General features: G+C 37.7%; 1 protein-coding gene and 1 pseudogene across 8 annotated transcripts in view; one reads left to right on the top strand and one right to left on the bottom strand.

Annotated features, from left to right (window-relative positions):
• TMEM232 (transmembrane protein 232) overlaps positions 1-26,747 on the top strand; it is a 243,920-nt gene that overhangs the window by 95,680 nt on the left and 121,493 nt on the right. For all 8 annotated transcript variants that reach the window (XR_002341851.1, XM_005661576.3, XM_013995016.2 and 5 more), the window contains one exon: positions 7,900-8,078. Coding sequence is in view for 7 of the 8 variants with exons in the window: in XM_005661576.3 (XP_005661633.3) it covers positions 7,900-8,078 (179 nt within the window). In the remaining variant the exon portion in view is untranslated. The remainder of the gene's footprint in view (positions 1-7,899; positions 8,079-26,747) is intronic.
• LOC102157790 lies at positions 16,812-17,840 on the bottom strand (annotated as a pseudogene).

Genomic DNA, 26,747 nt, shown 5'->3' with positions numbered 1-26,747 from the left:
TTGGCTGAGCTGCTGCAGGGGAGGAAAGAGTTGCTCTCTGAAATGTGTGAAAAGAGCTGGAAATTTTAAGCATGAGGTACAGGACAAAAAGTCCCTGTGGTCAAATATTCTGAGACTGCCCACTTCTACTTGCATTTTGCAGACTTTGGATAGGAGCTGTAGTTTGTGATCCAAGATGACTTTATACCCAACATACCTGGAAAAAGCTAACCGTGTTCTTCCTTGTCAACACTGCCTCCAGTAATCAAAGCTTCATCTGTGCAGACTGTCGAAAATAGTTCCTAACTGTAGAGGTGAGACTTCATCCTCCAAGTTTACGTGAGAATCTTCCTAAAGCCCCAAATCAACAGGATAAATTATTAATAATTTTTGAGTTAAATAGTGCTGCTACTTTTCTCAGAAAATTTTGCTTTCTTTCCTACAAATGAATCTTCATTTAGGTCTCTACACATTTAAAGGATTCCTGTGAACTCGCTTCTTTAATTTCCTGGTATGGTTGTTACTATTCCTTTTGACTGTGACAGCCCAAAATATGAGCTGGACTTTCCAATCAAAAGCTTTTGGCCATATAAAAGTCTTTATCCAAATAAGCCTGCTAAAAATCTCATGGAAACATCCCTTACATTTTTAAAGTGTAAGTGCAAAGATGTATCCAATTTGATCCAGTGGTCTAAAATCCATCTGCAGCTGACCCTTGAGCCAGAAATCATGGAGTCTTTCCAAAAGTGTTCATGATGCTAAAATATATTCCAATGTGCCATTTTAGAAAGCAATTTTTGTAATAATATATCTTAGAAGAGGTGAAAAAATTAGATTTTGGCTCCCTATCCAAATTAATTAAGAAGCAAATGTGTATACATTAAAGAAAAAAACACTCTAGGTATTTGTAACTGCTTTTGTTATACAGTCAAAATTATATTAAAATCCTCCAGAGTGCTTCAGATTGATTTTTGTTTTGTCATTTAACCTGGTCCATAAATGAATACTAATACTCTAGTGTCACTTTCTTCTTCAGCTCTCACATCCATCAAGAGTAACCTGATAATGTATACATGGTTACAGAAATCTCTGATTTAATCTACCACATTTAGTCAGTATTTGGTCCAGATATTTCTTAAGGTTTTAGATGAATAGTTATTTCATTAAAGACATCTGAAGTAGCTACTTACTGGAAGGAATAAGAGAAGGTGAATATGGGGTGAAGGGCGAGAGATTAAGTAAGAAGAGGAGGGAAGACACACCAAAATTGTTGAGTTGTACATGAGTAAATGAGTAAATGTTTGCTGGACTGACAACTTAGCTCAGTTGTCAAGTTCTGGACGATGTTAAGCAACTTGTTATGTCTCTCAAAATCTTAGTTTCCTCAATATTATGAATTTTAAATGAGTTTTTGCATATGCAGTATGCTTTTTTTTTTTAAATTTCCAAGAGGATCTTTGTTATTTTTCTTCTCTTTTGTTTGTTGCCTTCAGATACGAAAGCCTGTGAGGGTTAACTACTTCCATAGAGATAGTCCATGTATCTTGCTGGTATTAATTTACTTTAATGAGATTGAAAATGATTCAAAGAATCAGAAGTCTGATACTTCTTTATGTGTATGAATCGTTGTTGTTCTTGAAAAGCAAATGCACTACTTTCTTTTTTGGTTCCCAGTTATAACTCCAGAAGATAATTATTTTTAATTAACAGATTTCCATAATTAACTATGGGAGAAGATAATAAAATTTCAGCGAGGCAAGTTCTAATCAGTTCCTTATATATTTGTCAACATTTTGGCATCCTGCTTGCCATTACATTTCAATTAACTGTCACATGCTAATAAAAAAATCAGCTGACATTTGCTTTTGCTTTATGTTCTCTATCATACCTGGAGCGAAAAAGGGCCTATTAGTAATATTTTGGTTCTCTTTGGTTTATTCTGTTGGATATTTGTTTAAAATGTGTAATGACCAAATACTATACAAAATAACTTTTCATCAGTATTTATATTGTGTATGTGTATAGTGGTAGATACATCATCATTATTATAGTATAATATTCTGAAACTAAACATATCCTAGCATTCTACTATACATCCAAAATATGTCCCCAGATTCTCTACCTGCCTTTCTCTCTATGTTGCTCAGGACTCCCTCACTTTTGCAACCACCTGCAAGTTTGGGGAATCCCCGAGACAACCCTCAAGTTTGATAAATTGTGGAGGGACTCACAGAATTCAGCAAAGCCATTTTGATCATGATTATGGTTTATTACAGTGAAAGGATTAAAATCAGCTGAGGAGGAGGTGCATAGGGCAGAGTCCGAGAAGTTCCAAGCACATTTATCCACTGTCCTTTCCAAGTGGACTTGTGTGGAGAGCACTTACTTCTCTTAGAAAACATATATGACAGTTTGCATAGAGTATTGTCACCTATGGAAGGTCACCAAGCTTTGATATCCAGAATTTTTACTGGGGTCCAGTCACATACACATGGCTGACCCCAATCTCCAGCTTCCAAAGGCCAAATAAGTACCAAGGCCCAAGGCTCCCAGGTAAATAAAAACAATCTTTTCAAACTGGACGTTCAAGGTGAGCAGTGACCTCCCAGAAGCCAAGGGCAAAGACCATTGTACAACTTTACTGTACACCTCCCAAGTCTATGCAATTATCACTTTGCTTATAGACTAACTTCAAAAAGCTCATATTCCACTGAGCCATGACAGGAACCACAAAAAGCTAAAACTCTCCCTGTCTTCCTTCTACTCTCCTTTTTGATCAAGAAGCCAAAAAAAAAAAAGGTTTTTATAGAACATACAGCAGGTCAGTTCCCTTCTGCATTAAATGCTCTCTTAGCTTTTTATTACATGAAGAATAAAATCCAAACTTCCTTCCATGGCAAACAAATTGGCTGTGATCACTGAGAGTGTGCCTACCTGTCATTGTCTTGTCTCATGCCCCTGCCTCCACCCCAGATATCTTGTACTCTATTTATTCTATCCTTTCTTCTTCGTCTTTCTTTTTTTTGTTTTATTAGGGCCACACCCATGGCATATGGTAGTTCCCAGGCTAGGGGTCTAATTGGAGCTATAGCTGCTGGCCTATGCCACAGCCACAGTGACACCAGATCTGAGCCATGTCTGTGACCTGTACCACAATTCATGGCAATGATGGATCCTTAACCTAATGAGCGAGGCCAGGGATCGAACCTGCATCCTCATGGATGCTAGTCAGATTAGTTTCCACTGAGCCATTACAGGAACTACATATTCTATCCTTTCTTCTGTTTTTCTAGGCTTTCAAGCCATTCTAGGTCCATACCCTTTGCCCTTTTTATCTCTTCTGCTGGGAGCACTTTGCCTCAGCTCCCTGAATGGTTAACTTTTTTATTTTTTATTTCTCTTTAGCTCTTAGATTGAATACTGTATCCTCATGGAGGTCTTTCACTCTGTTTGTAGTAGTTTTCTTTTTTTAGTCATTGTTGGTCCCATTACCACATCCTGTTATTTTCATACTGATATTGTTCTATTTAGTTTCTGTCCTCTTTCTCCACTAGAATTAAGTGGAATAACATTAAGCAGTAACATTGTCTTTTTCTTTGGTACATAGAACAGTGGTTGGCACATAGCATTGACACAGTAAGTATTTATTAAATAAATGTCTGACTTCCTGACTGGTTCTTACCTTGGTGTCTTGGCATTGATCTAGTTCTTTCCACACAACATTGCATTTCATAAAGACAGTGTTTTAAACTGCATCTTTCATTCAGGTTACCTTTCAGTAATTCATTTGATTCTGTGGTGCCAAACCGTTTGTCACAATTGTAAAGGCTATATTCATTTATAATCATTCATATAAGTAGAAATATTGATATTTCACATTCACAGAATAAAAATCTAGGCTAGCAATTTAAGGCTTCCAAGGAGTTCAAACATGCAAATTAAACATTTCTATAATGGCAGGTTCATAATCTTGGTTTTCAAATGATACAATTTCTAAATAAATTTTCAAGGCTTATCGAGAATTTAGTTTTGGTTCATTTTTGTTATTTTCTAGGATACGGTCTGCTTAGTGCTGACAGAGACACGTTTTCTCTTAGTACATTTAAAGTAACATCTTTGATAGCTGCCACAGGGTCACTCAAAGCAGAACAGAAGAGTGCCTCGTGTTACAGTCTGGCCCCTGGATGAGGAGTTTCAGGACAGACATGCTTCTCAGCAAGTGTTCAGACGTCCATATGAGAGCACAACCTACTTTTTATGACAGCTGTAACACATCCCATCTGTTTTTATATGATTTTTTTTCCTTTACTAACTGTCAGTCAATTGGATATAAAAGATTCTCCCTACAAATATATGAAAGCAACAATTTGCTGTAGTTGAAATCAACAAGTAAAAGGCTCACTTTTAAAGTCATCATGGCATTTAAAAATTGAATTTAGAGGGAGTTCCTGTTGTGGCTCAGTGGGTTATGAACCTGACTAGTATCCATGAGGACGTGGGTTTGATTCCTGCCTTTGCCCAGTGGGTTAAGGATCGGTCTGGTGTTGCCACCAGCTGTGGCGTGGATCCTGTGTTGTCGTGGTGCAGGCCGGCAGCTGCAACTCTGATTTGACACTGTAGCCTGGGAATTTCCATGTGCCTCAGGTGTGGCCCTGAAAAGCAAAAACAAAAAACAAAAAAACACAAAAAATTAGTTTAGAGAACACAGTTATTAGAATATATTCTATGGGTTCATCCCTGGTCTCGTGGTCCTAATGGAGTCTAAAGATAAGCCATATTCAGCACAATGACTGTAGGCTTATAAAGTATTGTTTCTCACTAAACAGTCATTTAAAATATACGAAAGAAGGTGATTTGTATGTACTTTTGTCAGTCATTCTTTTTAATGTAAAGAATTTGAGAATTAAATACATTTATAAATGGGTTAAAATCCACAGTATGTTTTATTTATCATGTTGTTCAAAAACTGCTTTTTATTTCTGAGGTTTCTACTCTCTGAATTATTCATTAAAAACTCATAATTGTTTCTCTACTCATATTGAGTTCAGACCTTATTTTTCTGCTAATAACACAAATCTGTAATTTCACTTCTGCTGTTTTGCTGGAATTATAGTTCTGTTTTTATGACAAGCTACAGGACACTGAGAATCCGATTCCCATCACCCACCATCATGCTACATGTATTTATTTCCTTTCTCTCCAAACTGGCTTTTCTTTTTTTTTTTTTTTTTTTGGTCTTTTTGCCATTTCTCAGGCCACTCCTGCGGCATATGGAGGTTCCCAGGCTAGGGGTTGAATCGGAGCTGTAGCCACCGGCCTACACCAGAGCCACAGCAACACAGGATCCGAGCCATGTGTGCCACCTACACCACAGCTCACGCAACGCCGGATCCTTAACCCACTGAGCAAGGCCAGGGATCAAATCCGAAACCTCATGGTTCCTAGTCGGATTCGTTGACCACTGAGCCATGATGGGAACTCCCCAGACTGGCTTTTCTATGTAATCTCATTTCTTCAAGGGGCTTCATTATTGTTTCAATTCCCTGAACTTGAGCATGTACTTTTCCTTTTCACTTCACTCCGTCTTCCTCCTCCGTGGCAAGGAAGTCTTATGAGGTCTTCTGCACAGTGTCTTTGCTTGTCCTTTACTCTCTCATGCCCTTCTACTCAGCACAGTAAAGACCTAGATTACCTCATAAAACTCCCATTTTGGTTTCCCTGTTTATTGCTTGAATAGACATAACATTTCATTCAGCAGATACAACCTTACTCTTTTGCTCAAATATCCACCAGTTAATCTGACCTCCTTTATATTTAGTTGTTAATAACATGACCTCTTCACCTCAGCTTAATTTGAGATCCTTCCTTTCATTCTCTCCTTCTTCTCTTCTTACAACTCCCTCTCTGCTGTCACTGGAGGCTTGAGTGGGCATGGTTCCTGCCCGTTCCTTGGGCTCGTGCAGGACCGTGGTGCAGCAGGACTGGAAGCTTCGTCATCAGACCACTGCCAGGTCTGCAGGTCTCAGGCCTGTTACCAGGAGTGTGAATGGATTTGTCCCCCATCACATCTTCCTGCATGCTCCTCCTGCTAGGTCCATGGCTAGATTCTGGGTGGCAGAACTGCCTCTGGACGCTGTTAGAGTGAGGCTGGGACCAGGTCATGGAGCTGCTCCAGGGTCCACAGTAAGGCCTCCAGCCAATGGGCCTGATATTCAGGGCACCAACAGGTACAGGTCCTCCTGAGTCCTTTGGTGAACAAGGCTGGTGGTGGGATGTGGACAAGCAGGCCACCTCCTTCTACCTTCTTAATTTTCCTCCTTTTCTATGAATGGATTAGAAGGAAAGATTGGAAGGAAAGTAATTTTCTGAACTGGAGAGGCTTCATTGGATAAAATGATTCCAGCCTTCCCCGGCTCTCTTATTCATCAGCAGTATGATGCAAGGGGATTCCATGTTGAAGCACATATGCTCCCTTCTCTTTTTTTTTAATTTATTTTTTATTTTTATTTATTTATTTTTGTCTTTTTGTCTCTTCTAGGGCTGCACCTGCGGCATATGGAGGTTCCCAGGCTAGGGGTCTAATCGGAGCTGTAGCCGCTGACCTACACCAGAGCCATAGAAACGCCAGATCCAAACGATATCTGCGACCTACACCACAGCTCATGGAAATGCCAGATCCTTAACCCACTGAGTGAGGCCAGGGATTGAACCTGCAACCTCATGGTTCCTAGTCAGATTTGTTAACCACTGAGCCACATGGGAACTCTGGGCCTTCTCTTTTAAGTATGGTATGGTCTTCACAGCAGGATGGGAGTGAGGAGTAACTAGAATATGGGCATGTTATAGGCACTCCCAAGTATTCTAGTTACCATCATAATAAAATTATAATTAGCCTGGATTATGATCCAGACTGAATTTGGGAGAGTTGAAGATGGTGAATTTTCAGATTATGCTTATATCTTTACTCAAGAGGGGCATCGAGGAGTTCCAGTGTTACACGAGAGCCTCCCATCCTTTTTCAGAACCTTCCCTTCCTCTTACTTGCTTCACATACACGCAGTCCCTTCATGTTACTCTTTGGGTAACATAAGTTCATATCCCCTTTGAGACCTGTATTATTTAATTCTCCACATTTATTTATTCCATCACTACCTAAATTAGAATTCTCCTTTCTTGAATAGTATTGCATATCTGTCATCTAGGTAAGAAGTAATTAAGATAAAGCGTAAAGAGAAACTTCTTCCTTTTCTGTAAGGGAAATGCATATTTTAAGAGTGGAACTTGATAATTTATTTAAATTGCTAATTGGTATATAATTTGTAGAAGGAGAAGTGTATTAGACTTTTAAAAAAAAGTCTCCTCTGAATTCATTACTCCATTTTCCCTATTTCCTTTGATTTATGTCTCTATTACTCAAAAAAATCTTCCAGCTTATAATTATATCAGTAATTTTTGTCTGCTTTTCACATTATTTTGAAGGTTTCTTGAGTCAAATGCTGTATTTCATAGAGTTTGATCATTTTTATTATAACAGCCAGTGATTTTTCTCCTGTTTCTATGATTTATTGTAAAAATTCCCCGTGGCAGTCCAACTGTTCATATTGCCTTGAACAAGTTCCTCTTTACTTGAATTCGAAAAAGGTTTTTTTAGTCTGTGGTTCACAGTTTACCTTTTTGACTTTTATATTTATGAGGTTTAATATTATGGGCAGTTCATCTTTTTGTATAGTTAGACATTTTAAAATGATCTGTGAGATCTTTTAAAATGAAAGGGGTATAAGGAGTGAGGGGTAAAAAAACTTCCAAAGCTCAGAATATCAAACTTTAAAATGTTAATAAAATTGCTTTTTTTCCCCCCACAAAATTGTACATTCGTAAGATGAGTAAAATTCTTCACAAAGAATCTTCCTTTTGAAACAGGTGATCAAGTGAAATGGACTGGATCCTATGGCATAGTGTATAACCTGGTGAAAATGTTATGGGAACTTCAGGGAGATAAAGAGCAGGATGGGCTTAGAAACAAAATATGGCAAATGTTGCAGAAAATGAAGGAGCATGAGAAAGATGGGCGAATCTGTAATGCAGTAAATATTGCTCAGGTAAGATAATACACTGGGTGATAAATTGGTACTTCTCTCTTTCCTTTTTTTTTTTTCTTTTTTTAAGGGCTGCATCCACAGCATATGGAGGTTCCCAGGCTAGAGGTCTAATTGGAGCTACAGCTGCCAGCCTTCACCACAGCCACAGCAAAACCAGATCTGAGCTGTGTTTGCAACCAACACCACAGGTCATGGCAATGCCAAATCCTTAACCCACTGAGCAAGGCCAGGGGTGGAACACAAATCCTCATGATTCCTAGATGGATTTGTTTCCAACTGTGCCATGATGGGAACTTCCAAATTGGTGTGTCTCTTATCGAGAAGTGTTTTGTCCTTTCTCTCTAAGGAAAATGGAATGTCCATATTCAGTAAGTATCAGTGATTCAGAGTTGAAAACACGATTTTTAAAATTTAATACTGACCTATTTTTAGTTAAAGATAAGAGGATTGGCAGTCTTCTGATTAAGCAGCTTGAAGAGAGGTGATTTTGGGAAAGAGTAATTGTTCTGCTTTAGGCTTGTGTCTTTGAGAGACATCTCTGAGCGGGCTGCCTGTACGCTCCTTCCAGTGTGCCTAGGTCAGCCTGGGTCTTTGCCTCATGTGCCAGCTTCAATAGTCATGAGATAATTCACTCTTAAAGTGTCTCAATTTGGATAATAAATTATTTAGTTATCTATTTAAAAGTTTTTCTTTCTTGCATTAGACAATATAAATTGCAAATCTGGACTAAGTCTAATGTCTTCTTTAGAGTTAAAAATGTATTTTACAAATTCTTGGTTTTCTAGTTCTGTTCGTGTGTGTGTATGTGTGTGTATATGTGTATATGTTACGTATACATATATATTCACATTCAAAGAAAATCATTGTTTTTTTTTTTTTTTTTTGTCTTTTTGTTGTTGTTGTTGTTGTTGTTGTTGTTGTTGTTGCTGCTGCTGTTTCTTGGGCCGCTCCCGCGGCATATGGAGGTTCCCAGGCTAGGGGTTGAATCGGAGCTGTAGCCACCGGCCTACGCCAGAGCCACAGCAACACAGGATCCGAGCCGCGTCTGCAACCTACACCACAGGTCACGGCAACGCCGGATCGTTAACCCACTGAGCAAGGGCAGGGCCCGAACCCGCAACCTCATGGTTCCTAGTCGGATTCGTTAACCACTGCGCCACGACGGGAACTCCAGAAAATCATTGTTAAGTTATCCATTCTTTATAAAATGTGAATGTGATTTTCTAGCAGTTCTTTATCCATATGGATCTATCCTATGATATTTTAAAACTCCATCAAATAATTTTTTTTCTTTTCTATGTCTTATTTTGAGCTTGGTTAATTTGTTATCATAAAGCATACTTTTTTCCTGTCCCTGAAACTTTCTGGTTCTAACATTCACAGATGGAATTATCTTAACACTCTTAATATCCTGTTTTTCAATAATAATTATGTTTCTTTTTTTTTTTTTTTTGTCTTTTCGCTCTTTCTTTGGGCTGCTCCTGCGGCATATGGAGGTTCCCAGGCTAGGCGTCGAATCGGAGCTGTAGCCACCGGCCTACGCTAGAGCCACAGCAACGATGGATCCGAGCCGCGTCTGCAACCTACACCACAGGTCATGGCAACGCCGGATCGTTAACCCACTGAGCAAGGTCAGGGATCGAACCCTCAACCTCATGGTTCCTAGTCGGATTCGTTAACCACTGCGCCACGACGGGAACTCCTCAATAATAATTATGAATGTGGATTAATGTTAACAGTAAGAGCAAATAATGATTCACTCTGCCTCACTGAGTGTCCAAGTGTATGGGTGGGGCAGTGTGGCAATACAGAATATCTGCACTCTAGAGCCTTGGTGGAAGACAAAACCTTGAATTCTTTGTTTTTGAATCATAAGTCTGATTTGGAGTAATGATGTTTGTGGAGGACTATCTCAAAACAGGTAGTCCATCCTTTTCTCTAGATTGTTATTTTTTTTTTTTTCATGGAATAAGACAGCCAAATTGCTGCTCACTTGAACTACATGTGTTGGATTTCATGGACTTGCTTTCATGCAACTTGCTTTAGCTTTGTCCTTGGTTTTGGATGGAAGAACACAGGGGAGATAAAAAGGAAAACAAAGAAAATTATTGTATCTATTATTGATATAGTAGTATGATGACTACTATATTACCCAGTATCCTCTTTACTGTCTTTTAGAAAATAAATCCTCCTTAGATTCATGTGCCCTCTCAACCTGATTATTGGTTTTGTATAAGCAGCTCGCGGGAGCTTAAAAAAATAAGTCAAATTTTTGACCAGTTTCTAAAAGAAATAGAGGATGATATGTATTCATCTCAACTGGTCTCCTCTCATCTGGTCTTATTTTTTTCTTTCCTATTTCCATGATCCTTTCAGTTATTTATATTATTGTCTGGCTTTGTATCTATTTTTATATGCCACTTCATGTCTCAAATGGATTATACTGTAACTAAATAAATAAGCTAACTCAAATTTGTCATTTCCATAATTAGAATTCTATTTATATGCCTATTTTCAAGGCCAATCATTTGGTATAAGATAGCGTCTTCCTTCAAAATTTTAGTAAATATCTATAGATAATTACATTTGAAATTCATAAGTCAGTTAATCAGACATAGCAAATATTTTTTAGATGTTAGATCGAAGTGAAGACCTTATTACTCAAGCAGTCAGCACTGAGAATAAAGGAATAAACAAAAGCTTAACCACTAGATGTGCTAATTAGTTTTTAGTGCTTAGTGAGAAGACTTCCAAGGGATGCTTTCATTCATTCTAAATATAAATGTGTGGGGAAGGCAAGTTTTCCTCAGAGAAAAAAATCTAAATTAGAAATTCCTAAAAGAAGTTATATTAATTTATGCATAGTACATATTTAATATAAAAATAAGTTTAATTTGCATTGGATGGATTAACTAAATGATATAATTTATTCCAGGCCAGTTTTATATAAAAGTTAGCTAGAGAGAGACACATTTGGATTATTAAACAATATAAATTACATAATGATATAAATGTATATAAATGATAAAGTATCTAGTTGGTGACTTTGAAATATCACTTAATTTGGTTCTCTTAATATTAAGATGCTACAAATATATAAACTGAGAACTTATATGAACATTTTCCCCAAAACAGTAAAAAATAGGAAGCAAATAGGAGTACTTACTTAATCTATTTTGCAATACTGAATTATATGGAAGAAGCCAGGATGTCCAAAATAGGACCTTTAGGCAATAAATTTTACTGTTTCATCCAAAAGACACATTCTTCAGAAAGATAAGGAACAAGACAAATAGAATATTACACACATGGCTGGCCCCATAAAAGTTCATTGCACAAAATTGGCATTTAGGCAATCAATGTTTGGTTTGTAACTTTTTCTTATGTTAATGAGGAATAAGTTATTAACTTTAAGTAGTATTTGAGATGCATACTTAAATGATGAGTTACATGAAATGGTTCAAAAGGGTAGGGTCAAAGAGAGCATCTTTTAGATAAGAAATGGCATGAGTGAGGCACAAATAATAATACTGTAACAGAAAGCCATTGGTTGCCCTTGCCTAGGTGAAGAAAAAGGTTTGGATTGGGCAGCATTAGGCATAAGTTTGAAAGGTATCTTTGGTTTACCAAACTAATGTTTTAGTGACTCAGGGATGGTTTTATAAAACTGGAGGTGCTAAGTAAAGGAATCAGAATTTTTGGGAGGAAATTGTTTGTTTTTACTGAATTTCAATGGTTTGGTAATTTATGTTGGATAAAAATTGTGCATACAATTTTCTGTATACTTTCTTTAAAAAAATTACTGCTTTCAAACTTGTGGTACATTGTTAGAGTGGTTGTCCCCAATTTACTCAGGGCTCCCTGTATCACACCCTTGCATCCTTCCTTCCACACTCCAGTTCTAGGCTTGACCATGTGACTTGATTTAAACAATACTAAGGTTGTGTAAGTAGAGATTTGAAAAGTGCCTGCCCTCTCTTGTTCTCTTGGAACCTTGTAACTGATACATAAATAAGTCCAAATTAACCAGGAAGATGAGAGAAAGAATGACACAGAGACAAGCCGTCTACTTGTTCCACGGTCCCCTCCAAAGACTAGCCATTCCTTACCTGACCTAACAGTTGATCACAGGCAGGTGAATGAGAGCAGAAGACACAGTCTCCTGTGCCCAGCTCAAATTCTTGATCTTGGCACTGTGGACTAAATAAATGGTTGTGTTTGGGGGCAATTTTTTTTTTTAATAGGAAGAGTATTTTTCAGATTGAGAGCTACATAAATAAGATTTTAGGAGTTCCCTTCATGGCGCAGTGGTTAACGAATCCGACTAGGAACCATGAGGTTTAAGGTTTGATCCCTGGCCTTGCTCAGTGGGTTAAGGGTCTGGCGTTGCTGTGAGCTGTGGTGTAGGTCACAGAGGTGGCTCGGATCCTGTGTTGCTGTGGCTCTGGTGTAGGACGGCAGCAACAGCTCTGATTCGACCCCAAGCCTGGGAACTTCCATATGTCACAGGAGCGGCCCTAGAAAAGGCACAAAGACAAAAAAAAATTTTTTTAATCTGATACATTATTCAGTGTAAATGCTGTTTATTTCCTTCATACTTATCATTTTTTAAAAAGACGCTAATAGTAATAACTAAAATTTGTTGGGCATTTAGTGTGTACTATGTACTAAGCACTTTAAGTGCCTTAATTATTTAATCCTCAAAAAACACCATATGATCTATAAGTTGTTAAGATAGAGGCGTGATTTTACTGGTGAGGAAATTGAAACTTTAAATTAGGACAAATTTTCTGAAAGGTGAAGTAACTTGCTCTTGGAAACTGGTAGTTTACATTGTTTGATTTTTTTACGTTGAATAATCATTGTATTTCAGAGGAAAAACACTTGTTGATCTTTTTAGTATGGCCATATTTGCTTTGATATTATTTTGCTTAAGATATTACACGTATAATGTTTTTCTTACAGTGTTTTCTTATAATGGAAGGTTTTGTATCAAAGTTATGCTAAACTAATAAAGTAAATTTATTAGTTATGAATTTAAAATCTTTTTTTCTGTCTCTGGAAGAATTTTGTAGTATGTCCTGATTTCTTCCATAGTAATTTTGTAGAATTCCCCAATGAAGCCATTTGGTCATGGATACTTACAGAAAGGCTTTGATTGTGGAATAATTTTTTTCAGTTATATGACTTCCTAGGCATTGTTTATTTATTTTGCATCAGTTTTGGTTGTTTTCTTCTCCCCCTGTGAATTTGTCCATTTCATCTACATTTTCAAAGATACTTTATAATGTTGCTCATATTTTTTATGCTGTTCTAATGTCTTCAGAATCTGTCTGATGCTCTTTCTTTTGCTCTTTTTAGTCTATCATGCCAAAGGTTTATGAACTTTGTTTTGATTTTCCTTTTTTTTTTTTTTTTTTTTTTTTTTGCTTTTTGGGGCCACTCCTGGTGGCACATGGAGTTCCCAGGCTAGAGATCCAGTTGGAACTACAGCTGCCACCCTGTACCATAGCCACAGCAACGTCTGAACCACGTCTGTGACCTACAACCACAACTCACGGCAATGCTGGATCCTTAACCCACTGAGCGAGTCCAGGGATCAAACCTTCAACCTCATGGTTCCTAGTCGGATTCGTTTCCACTGAGCCACAATGGGAACTCCTGTTTTGATTCTCTTGATACTGATACTTATTATTTCTATTTTGAACCATTGGTTATTGAAGTTCATGGTTTAATGGCTACATACATGGAGATTTTGTTATGTTTATTTAGATTTCTAGTTTAATTCTACTGTGTTCAGAGACAATACTCTCATCATTATTAAATACTTTTTAAAATAAAAAGTATATCTTTTCTATTAGGAATATAACCACTATACCTTTTTTTTAAAATTAGGGTTCTTTTGGTTTGTACTTGCATAGAGTATCTATTTAATTTTTAAATTTCAAGCGCTCTGAATCTTTGTATATATATGCCTCTAGAGAAGGAATTTTTTTAACTTGAAAATTACTGACTTTACATTTGACTATTTTATTTGCACTTAATATCATTAGAATATATTTGTGTTTATTACTACATCTTATTATTTACTGTTCTGTTTATACTTCGCATTCCTTGCTCTTTATGTTTTCTTTTCTGGCTACACCCATGGCATATTTAAGTTCCTTGGTCAGGGACTGAATGAATCAGACCCATAGCTGTGACCTATACCACAGCTACAGCAATGCTGGTTCCTTAACTCACTGCAGCACATTGGGAACTCCTTTTTTTCCTTTTAAATTCCATTCTTTTTAAAAATTGAAGTATGGTTGATTTACACTTTTATACTAGTTTAAAATATACAATATAGTGATTCGAGGAGTTCACATGGCAAAGCGGAAATGAATCCGATGAGGAACCATGAGGTTACAGGTTCATTCCCTGGCCCCGCTCAGTGGGTTAAGGATCTGGCATTGACATGAACTGTGGTGTAGATCACAGATGTGGCTTGGATCTGGTGTTGCTGTGGTTCTGGCGTAGGCTGGCGGCTACAGCTCCAATTAGACCCCTAGCCTGGGAACCTCCATATGCCTCAGTGTGGCCCTAAAAAAAAAAAAACAAAAAAAAGGACAAAACAAAACCAATATAGTGATTCGATATTTTTATAGATATTTCATTAAAGTTATTATAAAATATTGGCCAAATTCCTCATGCTGTACATTACATCCTTGTATGTTATTTATTTCATACTTAGAGGTTTGCACCTCTTAATTACCTTACCCTTTCTTACCCCCACCTGCCTGCATACTCTCACTGGTAATCATTAATTTATTATCTGTCTTTGAGTCTGTTTCTGTTTTGCTATATTCACTTGTTTAATTTTTTTTTTTTTTTATCTTTTTAGGGCCACACGTGCAGCATATCAAAGTTCCCAGGCTAGGGGTCAAATCAAAGCTGTAGCTGTCAGCCTACAGTAGAGCCACAGCAATGCCAAATCTGAGCCATGTCTGTGACGTACCCACAGCTCATGGCAACACCAGATTGTTAACCCATTAAGCATGGCCAGGGATTGAACCTGCATCCTCATGGATACTAGTTGGGTTCATTGCTGCTAAGCCATGACTGGAACTCCCTGTTTGAATTTTTAGATTCCACATGTAAGTGAAAATAAATGGTATTTGTCTTTCTCTATCTGACTTACTTCTAGGTCTATCCATGTTGTTGCAAATGGCAAAATTCATTCTTTTCTTTGGCTGAGTTTTATGTATATCATATCTTTATCCATTCAACTGCTGGTGAACACTTAGGTTGCTTGCATATCTTAGCTATTGTAAATAATGTTGCCATGAACACTAGGGTCCATGTATCTTTTTGAATCAGTGTTTTTGTTTTCTCTGGATGTATACCCAGGAGTGGAATTATTGGATCGTGTGGTAGTTCTTCTTTTAATATTTTGAGGAACCTCCATACTGTTTTCCTTAGTGGCTATACCAATTTACGTTCCCACCAACAATGTACTAGGGTTCCCTTTTCTCCACATCTTCACCAACATTTATAATGCATTGTCTTTTTGATGGTAGCCGTTCTCACCCATGTGAAGTGATGACTCATTGTGATTTTGGTTTGCATTTACCTGATGATTAGTGATATTGAGCATCTTCTTTGGAAAAATGTTCAATCAGATCTTCTGCCCTTTTTTTTTTTTTTTTTTTTTTGGTCTTTTGTCTTTTTTGTTGTTGTTGTTGCTATTTCTTGGGCCGCTCCCGCGGCATATGGAGGTTCCCAGGCTAGGGGTCTAATCGGAGCTGTAGCCACCAGCCTACGCCAGAGCCACAGCAACGCGGGATCCGAGCTGCGTCTGCAACCTACACCACAGCTCACGGCAACGCCAGATCGTTAACCCACTGAGCAAGGGCAGGGCCCGAACCCGCAACCTCATGGTTCCTAGTTGGATTCGTTAACCACTGCGCCACGACGGGAACTCCTGCCCATTTTTTTTTTTTTTTTTTTTTTTTTTTTGTCTTTTGTCTTTTTTTTGTTGTTGTTATTATTGCTATCTCTTGGTTCTTGGGCCGCTCCCGCGGCATATGGAGGTTCCCAGGCTAGGGGTTGAATCGGAGCTGTAGCCACCGGCCTACGCCAGAGCCACAGCAACTCGGGATCCGAGCCGCGTCTGCAACCTACACCACAGCTCACGGCAACGCCAGATCCTTAACCCACTGAGCAAGGGCAGGGATCGAACCCGCAACCTCATGGTTCCTAGTCGGATTCGTTAACCACTGCACCACGACGGGAACTCCCCCTCTGCCCATTTTTTAATTGGGTAGTTTTTTCATATTGATTTGTATGAGCTTTTTGTATATTTTGTGGGAGTTTTTGTTTAAATAAGTTTATTTCTTGTAACTTTGCTCTGTTTAGATTATGTAGTTTTTGTTCAATTATGAAAACAATCTTTAAGGATGGTGGATTTTTGGCTAGCTTCATGGATGGAATAGGAAAGTGGAAAATGTAAAATGTCAGGAAACATACATTCAGAGCTAGAAAAGTTTGTTCTCTGAGCCTAAATTGGCTAATCCATTAAACATAATCTCCTCAGAAAAAGCATGAAGATTCTAACTGATACATAGGGTTTTCTCAATCCAATAAAAGTAGATATACCAACTAATCTAGAAGCTAGCTGAAATACAAAGAAGAAATCCCAACTGAAGAACACCTCAGTTTCAAGGTAAAATGCATGCATTTAAATGAGTTCCATCTGGTTGAAAGTTGGCACAAGATACTAAGTTCTTTCCCAAAATAGAAAGCGCAAAGGAAGATTGGGGAGGAGTCTCACTTTATGATCTTGCTCTCAAATTGCTTAGCACTCCTCCATTTGTGAATACATTTGAGACAGTTGGTGTGGTTGCAGTTGGAGAGAATTCCAACGTGGCACTCTCCGGGGTTGGCTTTCTTATTGACTACCTCCATGCAGATCCCACTTGCTGCTCTGGACAGCAAATGAGAGCTCCATGTCTTTCTCCTGGGCCTCAATGCAAGATTTGATGTGCTGTGATCTCTGGGTGGCATCCACTGGATGGAGACCCTGCAGCCCACACATATCACAGGAGTCTCTATAGAGAGATACACACAATTCTCCCTATAGCTGCACTCCCCCACCACAGCATAGGGGCAGAGCTGCTTCTTTGTTTCCAGTACCATTTGCTCTTCCTCTGACTCATTCTTGGTCACAGAGCCCTTCAGGGTTTCTTCAGTGCAGGAAGGGGCAGTACCGCTACAGTAGGGCTGCCCAGGAACAAACTCACTGGTGTTCACCCAGTCTTCTGAGCCTACTCCTACAGTTGCAAAGTTTGATTTTCTTGACTCTGCTTCACCCATATTCATTTCAACAATTGGTCCAACTGCTGCTGAGAGACTTGAGGAAGCAAGGGATGATTCTGCAGTTGTTTCTATTGGATCTGTACAGTTGTTTGTTCCTGTTTCCGTGGCTTGCTATGTTCATACCTGCAGCGGTCTCCATAAATTTAGTACCCTTGCTGAAAATACTTGCACGCTGGACTGTCGGAGAGGTCATGTGAATAGCGACGATTATCTCCTTCTTTACAAACCCCATGTATGAAATACCTGCAGGTGACTTGTTTAGTCCAGCTGCAGCCACTGCCATTGCTGCAGCCTCCTCCCACCCCTCAGCCCTGGAGGTGACTGCAAGGATAGGGGTGGGGAGACCACTGCTGCTCCTGCTTTTGATGTTGTGGCTATTGTTCAGGGAGCTGCAGCCTCCTCCATTACTATTTATCCCACACAGAAATGGCGCTAGAACTTCTGGGATCACATAGCTCCCATCCTGCTGTGGGGTGGGGGGGGAAGGTAGGGAGGGGAGGAGACTGAGGTGCCCCCCCCCCTTGGCTCCATGTCGCATCTCCAAGCATCTATATTTTGGATATTAACCCTTTATCAGACATATCATTTATAAATATCTTCTCTTATTCAATGGGTTGTCTTTTGCTTTTGTTCATGGTTTTCTTTTCTGTGCAAAGCATTTAAATTTAATTCATTCCATTCATTTAATTTTGCTTTTGTTCCTCTTGTTTGAGGAGACAGAGCCAAAAAAATACTGCCAAGATTAGAGAGTGCATTGCCTATGTTTTTTTCTAGGAGTTTCATAGTTTCCAGTCTTATATTTTAGGTCTTTAGTTGATTTTGAGTTTATTTGTAAATGATATAAGAAAAAGTTCTAATTTCATTCTTTTATGTGTACCTGTCCAGTTTTCCCAGTACCAGTTTTTGAAGAGATTGTGTTTTCCCCATTGCTTCCTTTGATGTAGATTAATTGGCTATATGTGCATAGGTTTCTTTCTGGGCTTTGTTCTGTTCCATTGATCTACACGTCTGTTTTTGTCCCAGTAGCACAAAGTTTTGTTTACCTTGGCTTTGTAGTGTAGTCTGAAGTCAGGGAGCATGATTCCTCCAACTTCATACTTTTTTCTTAACATTTCCTTGGTTATTTGGGGTCTTTTGTGTTTCCATACAGATTTTAGAAATATTCATTCTAGTTCTATGAAAAATGTCATTGCTATTTTGATAGGTATTGCATTAAATCTGTAGGTTGCTTGAAAGGATGGAAATTTTAACAATATTAATCCCTGCAACCCATGATCACAGGCTATCTTTCCATCTATTCCTGTCATCTTCAAGTTCCTTCATCAATGTCTTATAGTTTCAAAGTATAGATCTTTCTATACTTAACCTCCTTGGTTAAGTTTATTCTTGGGTATATTTTCTTTTTCTATGAAATTTTAAATGGGATTATTCTCTTGCTTTCCCTTTCTCACAGTTCATTATTAGTGTATACAAAAGCAATGGATTTCTGTATATTAATCTTGTAGCCTACAACTTTTCTGAATTGAGTTATTCTAGTTTTTTTGTTTTGTTTTGTTTTGTTTTTTGGTGTAGACTTTAGGATTTCCAATACATAGTATTGTGTCAGCTGCAAAAGTGATAGTTTTACTTCTTCCCTTCTAATTTGGGTAACTTTTATTTATTTTCTCCTCTGATTGCTGTGATGTAGGACTTCTAGTACTATGTTAAATAGAGTGGTGAGAGTGGGCATTCATGCTTGTTCCTGATTTTAGAAGGAGCCTTACTTTTTTTTTAATCATTGAGTAGGATGTTAGCTATGGGTTTGTCATAGTCTTTATTATGTTGAGATATTTTCCCTCTATACCAACTTTGTTGAGAGTTTTATAAATGGGTATTGAATTTTGTCAAATACTTTTCTTGTGTCTACTGAGATGATCATGCAATTTTTATCCTTCACCTTGTGAATGTGGGATATTTACACTGATCTATTTGCATATATTGAATCATCCTTGAATCCTTGAAATAAAATCAGTTGTTCATGGTGTACAATCCTTTTTATACATTGTTGAATTTAGTTTGCTGATATTTTGTTGGGGATTTTGACATCTATATTCATCAAAGATACTTGTTGGTAATTTTCATTTTTGTAATGTCTGTCTTGTTTTGATATCAGGATAATGGTCGCCTTGTCGAATAAATTTGGGAGTGTTCCCTCCTCTTTAGTTTTTTGGAATAGTTTGAGGATAGGTAAAATTTGCTGGGGCCAGCTCAGCAGGATGGGGCTGAAGAACGGGTGCTGTGGAACTTAAGGAAAAATAGTTAACATAAAACAAGACACAGAGACATTTATCTTAAGTAAAGGTGAGAGCCGGGGGACTCAAGGTCTCAGGGACCAAGAGCGCCCTGCCTCAAGAAACCACACTGCTTTTATTCTGAGATCAAGTGAGGAGTGGCTATGGGTGGATGATACAGGGTTTGTTTACTATTATATAAGTTCTTTTACTATTTAAAAAGCCACTTAGGTGGTAAAGGGTTAAGCTCTTACTCTGACCTCTAGGCACATAACAGTTCTTAAGCTTAAGTCACTTATGCCTTTAGGTCTTTGCTCTTAAGCTTAAGTCATTTACCAGCACTGTGACTGTTTTTCCAAGAAGGAAGATGGGATAAAGTAAAGCAGGAAGATGGGATAAAGTAAAGAAGGACAAGATGGAGTTTTCAAGGAGACATGTCTTGCGACAAAAATTCTGTTTTATGTTTGGTAGATTTTTCCTGTGAAGCTATCTGGTCTTGGACTGTTTTGTGAGTTTCTTGATTACTAGTTCTGTTTCACTTCTTTTTTTTTTTTTTTTTTTTTTTGTCTTTTTGCTATTTCTTTGGGCTGCTCCCACGGCATATGGAGGTTCCCATGCTAGGGATCGAATTGGAGCTGTAGCCACCGGCCTACGCCAGAGCCACAGCAACGCGGGATCCAAGCCAACCTACACCACAGCTCACGGCAACACCAGAACCTTAACCCACTGAGCAAGGGCAGGGACCGAACCTGCAACCTCATGGTTCCTAGTTGGATTCGTTAACCACTGCGCCACGACGGGAACTCCCCTGTTTCACTTCTAATGGTCATTCTGTTCAGACTGTCTATTTCTTCCTGATTTAGCCTTGCAAGATCTTATGTTTATAGGAATTTATCCATTTGTTCTTGGTTGTCTAGTTTGTTGGCATATAACTGTAGTATTCTGTCATGATTGTTTTTCTGTGATATCATTTGTAATTTCTCATTTGTGTCCTCTCTTTTTCTTGATGAGCCAAGCTAAAGGCTTATAAAATTTGTTTATTGTTCAAAAAAGTCAGTTCTTTGTTTTATTGCTTTTTTCTATTTTTTCGTGGGTCTCTATTTTATTTGTTCCTTTATCACCTTTATTATTTCATTCCTTCACCTGACTTTGAGCTTTGGTCTTTTCCTAATTTCTTTAGATGGTAATGTATGTTGTTGATTTGAGATTTTTGTTGTTTCATGAGGTAGGCCTAATGTTGATAAACACTATGTTTTCGAACTGCTTTTGCTGTGACCCATAGATTTTGGAAAGTTTTAAAAATTTTTTTTCACTTGTATCAAAGTATATTTTATTTCCTCCTTGATTCACTTGCTGAACCTTTGTTTTTTAGAAGCACGTTGCTTAGTTTCCACATGTTTGTGTTTTTCCCATATTTTCCTGTTATTGATTTCTTGATATAACTTGATACTTGATATAACTTCTGTCCTCTAAAATTTGTTGAAACTTGTTTTGTGGCCTACCATATGATACATCCTAGAGAACTTTCCATGTGCACTTGAATCCAATATGTATTTTGCTGTTTTGGGTTGGAAAGTCTTAGATATCTGCTAAATTCACCTGGTCTGTGTGTTATATAAGGCCAATGTTTTCTTACTGATTTTCTTTCTGGATGATTTGTCCTTTGAGGTAAGTGAGGTGTTAAAGTTTCTTACTACTACTGTATTATGTCAGTTTCTTCCTTTGTGTCTGTTAATATTTGCTTTATATAATCAGGTGCTCCTACATTAGGTGCATATGTTTACAAATGTTTTATTCTCTTGTGTTGATCTCTTTATCATTAAATCAGACCTTTTTTTTCTTTTATTACAAACTTGACTTTAAAGTTTACTCTGCCTGATATGAGTTTGCTATCCTAGCTTTCTTTTTATTGCTCTCTGCATAGAATATATGTTTCTATCCCTTCATTTTCGGTCTGCATGTGTCTTTAGCTCTGAGGTAAGTCTCTTGTAGGCAGCATGTAGATGGGTCTTGGTTCTTTATCCAGTCAGCCACCCTGCGGTCTTGTGATTAACTGACATTTAAAGTGATTATTGCTAGTTATGTACTCATTGCCATTTCCTTTCCTTTTAAAAAAATCTCATTGTGTGCCTTTTCAGGAAGATTTTTCATTATACTACTTCATCCCACCCCCTTTGTTTATTTGCAGGTCACACATTCTTTTACTTGTCATTGCTGGTAATACAAAATGAATTCCTTATTATTGAATTCTAATATGGGTACATTTTATATTTTCCTGGACCCTGAAATGGCCTTATGATATTTTTACTCCTTTTCTCTTTACTTACACAGCTTTCCTGTTGAGCATTTTAATTGTGTGTGTGTGTTTGTCTGCATACATGTTTATATTTGTTTACTGATACCAACATATTAATATTCTTTTATACACTCAAAATTGTTTAGATTTACTTATATATTTACATGTTTCTTTCTTTACTCTTCTTGAATCACTGACCTTCCATATGGGATTATTTTTATTCTGCTTGAAGAAAATCTTTTCATATTTTTTTCATGAGCATCTGCTTGTGGCTAATTCTGTCAGCTTTTACTGACAGAAGATTTTTATTCATTTTGACTTTGAAGGTAGATTTATGGCCAAGAATTCTGTATTGGTATGGATATGACAAAGTTAACTGTCTAATCAATTGCTGTGTTTATTCTTCTCCTAGCTGATATTTTCCTTGCATCATTTTTATGACTTTGGCCATAAAGTTTCTTCTCCAATTTATTATTAGCTAGTATATTTTAATGCCAAATTACATGTTAACATGTCTGTACTAGGTTTCAGGAATAATAATGTCTAAACTAACTCCCTTAAATTCCCCACATATAATTATTCAAAAGACCAAGGCAGTTAGCATCTATACAGTTTTCCAATTTTCTCTCTGTCATCCCTGTTCTTATAGCTCTGTTTTTCTGTTACTCCTGTGTGATCTTCTAATTTCCCTAAATTCCACAGCTGAAACTCTTTTTTATGCTTAATTTGAGGATAATTATACTCATATTTACTTCATATTTTAAAAACTGCCTTCTTCAGTGAGTTAATAATGGTACTGTAGAATAAGTTAAACAACTAAATCACGTATATGATAAGACAAAGCAGGATGATTTCAAAAGAATAAGCACATTTGGTCTTTAGGTCTAATGTGTTAGGGCAAATATTTTGAATTTATTAAAACTGAACTGTCTAGGAGTTCCTGCTGTGGCTCAGTGGGTTAAGAGTCCGACAGCATGGGGTCCCTATTGTGGCTTAGCAGGTTAAAGACCTGACATAGTCTCTGTAAGACTGTGGGTTTGATCCCTGGCCATGGTGTAGGGCACAGCTACAGCTCAGATTCGATCCCTGGCCATGGTGTAGGGCACAGCTACAGCTCAGATTCAATCCCTGGCCTGGGAACTTCCACATGCTGTGATGCAACCATAAAAATAAATTAAAAAATTGTGTTGTCTAGTCTAGAATAGTCTAAATTTTTCTATATAATTAATTTATCTTTATAGGTGTATTTAATTTTTTTCAGTAAAACATAAGCATGATAAAATAAAGTTTTCCCTTTTTTGGCACTATCGTGGCAACACTTATGTACAGAAATAAAACTACGAAAATTATTTATTCTTGAAGTTCCTGTTGTGGCTCGGCAGAAACTAATCTGAATAGTAACCATGAGGATGAGGGTTCAGTCCCTGGCCTCGCTCAGTGGGTTAAGGATCTGGTGTTGCCGTGAGCTTGGTATAGGTCACTGCTGTGGCTCAGATCCTGTGTTGCTGTGGCTGGGGTGTAGGCCAGCTGTAGCTCCAATTTGACCCCTAGCCTGGGAACTTCAATGTGGTGTGGGTGCTGCCCTAAAAAGCAAAAATAAATAAATAAATAAATAATAAATTCACAAACATCCTTAATTTTTAAAAATTTCTTACTAATTCCCACATTCCATTGAACCACTTATGTTATTATCTGGTGATACCTCTGAGGGGAACACGTTCTATGGCATAACATGGAAGTTTTTATTTACAAGTGGTAAAAACTGACAGTCTGTATATGCCACCTCACTGTTCGGTGTGAATAGAGAACATCTGAAAACGTTCACCTCGTACAGTGGTCTTGTGCCTCAGATGCTTTGATCTGAAATAAAATATTTATTCCACTCTTATGTCAGTTAATGCAAATGACTGTGATTATGGCACAACCTTTGTTTGTTCTCTCCTTCCCAACACCTTGCTCCCAGAAGCTTTCCTCATATAAGGTAATTATCATATTACCTACACAGAATGAAACACAGCCTTAATTATACACTACTGTACATTCAAGTGGGAAGGATTTTTTTCATAAGGATTAACTATACTTGTATGTGTATGGAATTAAAATGGATTTTCTGTTTTTATACTTCAAAAGTAAATATGCCATTCATATGATAACTATTGAATTTAATAAATTAAAGTTTTTGCTTAATACCTCAATTTATCTACATCACTGGTAAATCCTTTCCTAACGGTATTTTGTACTTTCAAGTCTTCTATGTTTTTAAATCCATAACAGTGTTCTATCATCTATAGTTCTTTTTATGTCTGTTCATAAAATTTGATGCTTAATGGAGGTTATATGAGAGATGAGATATTTAATAGTATATTTGAAATGAGAAACATTTCTAAATAGATCCCTAAATATGAGCCCTTTATCTGACAAATTCAATATAAACCCAACTGTTGCCTGAGTACTTGGGAAAGAAATCAAAAACTGTCATATACTCACAGTGGCATAATAAACAAATGTTAATTGATGTGCTTTGTTTGAAATACTTCCAGGGAGACTTGCAATGAGCAAGGCTCTTCTTTATAGGCAATTCAGCAGCATATGTTGGCACATCTAGGAAAAGTCATCATGTATAAATGCTTTCTGCCATCTGGTATATGACCTAAAATATCAAAAGGAAATATGTACAGTTAAAATGAATATGTGACTTTATTCAGAGTACCTTGACTCATTAGGTAAAGCATTTGGTGGTTAACATTTTGTGGTGAGATCTAAAATAAAATTTGTTTTTATTTTTAATGACATTTCCATAATCCTAATGTACTCTATAAAGCAGCAAAATAGAACCAGCAGCACTACTGGTCTCTAATCTCTCAGTATCTTTCTCCCTCCTCCCCCTATATGGCTCTTCTTTCAACACAAGTAGAAATTCTTTTTTATTTTTTATCTTTATTTTTTGTCTTTTTGTCTTTTCTTGGGCCACACCTGTGGCATATGGAATTTCCCAGGCTAGGGGTCTAATCAGAGCTGTAGCCACCGGCCTACGCCAGAGCCAGCCACAGCAACTCAGGATCCGAGCCGAGTCTGTGACCTACACCACAGCTCAAGGCAACGTGGGATCCTTAACCCACTGAGCGAGGCCAGGGATCGAACCCGAAACCTCATGGTTCTTAGAAGCGTTAACCATTGAGCCAGGACAGGAACTCTGAAACTCTTGAGTGTGGAAAGGGAGAGGTATCTTTGGGAAAGTATGATTTCTTTAAATACTTGTTGATAGAATTATAATATCACAGACATTGTTTTAAGAATACAAAAATATTTACACAGTTTTTATAGTGCACCAGTCACTGTGCTAAGTGTCTCTCATGTATTAACTCATTTAAGCCCCATAACTCTCCCACCACCATAATCACCGTACATATGGGGTGGGGGATCTGAGTCTAAACAAGTTTTCAGTAAATAGTTGTTGGTGGATGTACCCATGAGTGAGCTTAATCCAAAAGCTCTGCCATTTCCATGTCATCCTGCCTCCAAAATTAAACATGTAAACATGGAACTAACATAAATTGAAGAACTTTTGAATGTCAGACACTATGCTAGAAAACATATTCAATTTTTGTGTTTGATTTTCACAGTAACCTGGGAAGGAGGGCATTATTATCATTCCATTTTAGGAATAAAGAAACATACTCAGGTTAAGTAACTTGTGCAAGATCACACAACTTGTAAAGTGGGAAAATGGATATTCTCATCTAGTCCTTTTCTTAAACTACTACATAAGTCCTTCTTAAACTTTAATATGTATAGGAGTAGGGTCTGAAATTCTCGGTAACATGTTCCCAGGTAATGACAGTAACAGTGGTCTGAGGACCACGGTTTTAGTAACAAACAAGGAGTTACTTTTGCTCTCCTCCTTGGTGAGATTTTATAACTCCTATAGGAAATACTCTTTTGAGACTGCCAATGAGTCCCTTATATTTGAATTTTGAAGTCTGAAGAAGATATTATCATTTTAAATATGCCCAGACCTGGAGTTCCCGTGGTGGCTCAGAGGAAACAAATCCGACTAGGAACCATGAGGTTGCGGGTTCGACCCCTGGCCTCGCTTATTGGGTTAAGGATCTGGCGTTGCCATGAGCTTTGGTGTAGGTCACAGACATGGCTTGCATCCTGCATTGCTGTGGCTGTGGTATGAGAAACATTTCTAAATAGATCCCTAAATATGAGCTGTGGTGCAGGTTGCATCGGCTCGGATCTGGCATTGCTGTGGCTGTGGTATAGGTAGCAGCTGCCACTCAGATTCAACCCCTAGCCTGGGAACTTCCATATGCTGTGGGTATGGCCCTGAAGGAAAAAAAAAAAAAAACAAAAACAAAAACCAAACTAAACACAGAACATAGGCCTAGAGAGGCTAACTAAATCTCCCATGTTTGCATTCTTAATTAGTAAGTGGCATAGCCAGACCTGATTTCAGACCTTTCCCATCTTTCCTGGACTTTTTTTCCTGCAGAAAAACAACCAAAACTTTTTATAGATAAGGCAAATATGCATTTGACCGATGTTTGAAACATTTCCTTAAGCTCAATGCTTTGAGCATTACTAGGAGAGGAAAATTGACCTAGGCTTTAAACCAGGGAACCATCTTGAAAGATGTGGGAATGCCTTCATTTTGCTGCTAGAAAGACCTCACACCTAGATCTATAGCCTGTCCAGTCTGGGAGAGAAGAAGGTAAAAATAGCCAAATGAGACAGGATGAA

Source organism: Sus scrofa, chromosome 2, assembly GCF_000003025.6.
Source record: "Sus scrofa isolate TJ Tabasco breed Duroc chromosome 2, Sscrofa11.1, whole genome shotgun sequence".
Classification (NCBI taxonomy): domain Eukaryota; kingdom Metazoa; phylum Chordata; class Mammalia; order Artiodactyla; family Suidae; genus Sus; species Sus scrofa.
The sequence above is the reverse complement of the archived record's forward strand: the minus strand, read 5'-3'. Positions and strand labels throughout refer to the sequence as shown.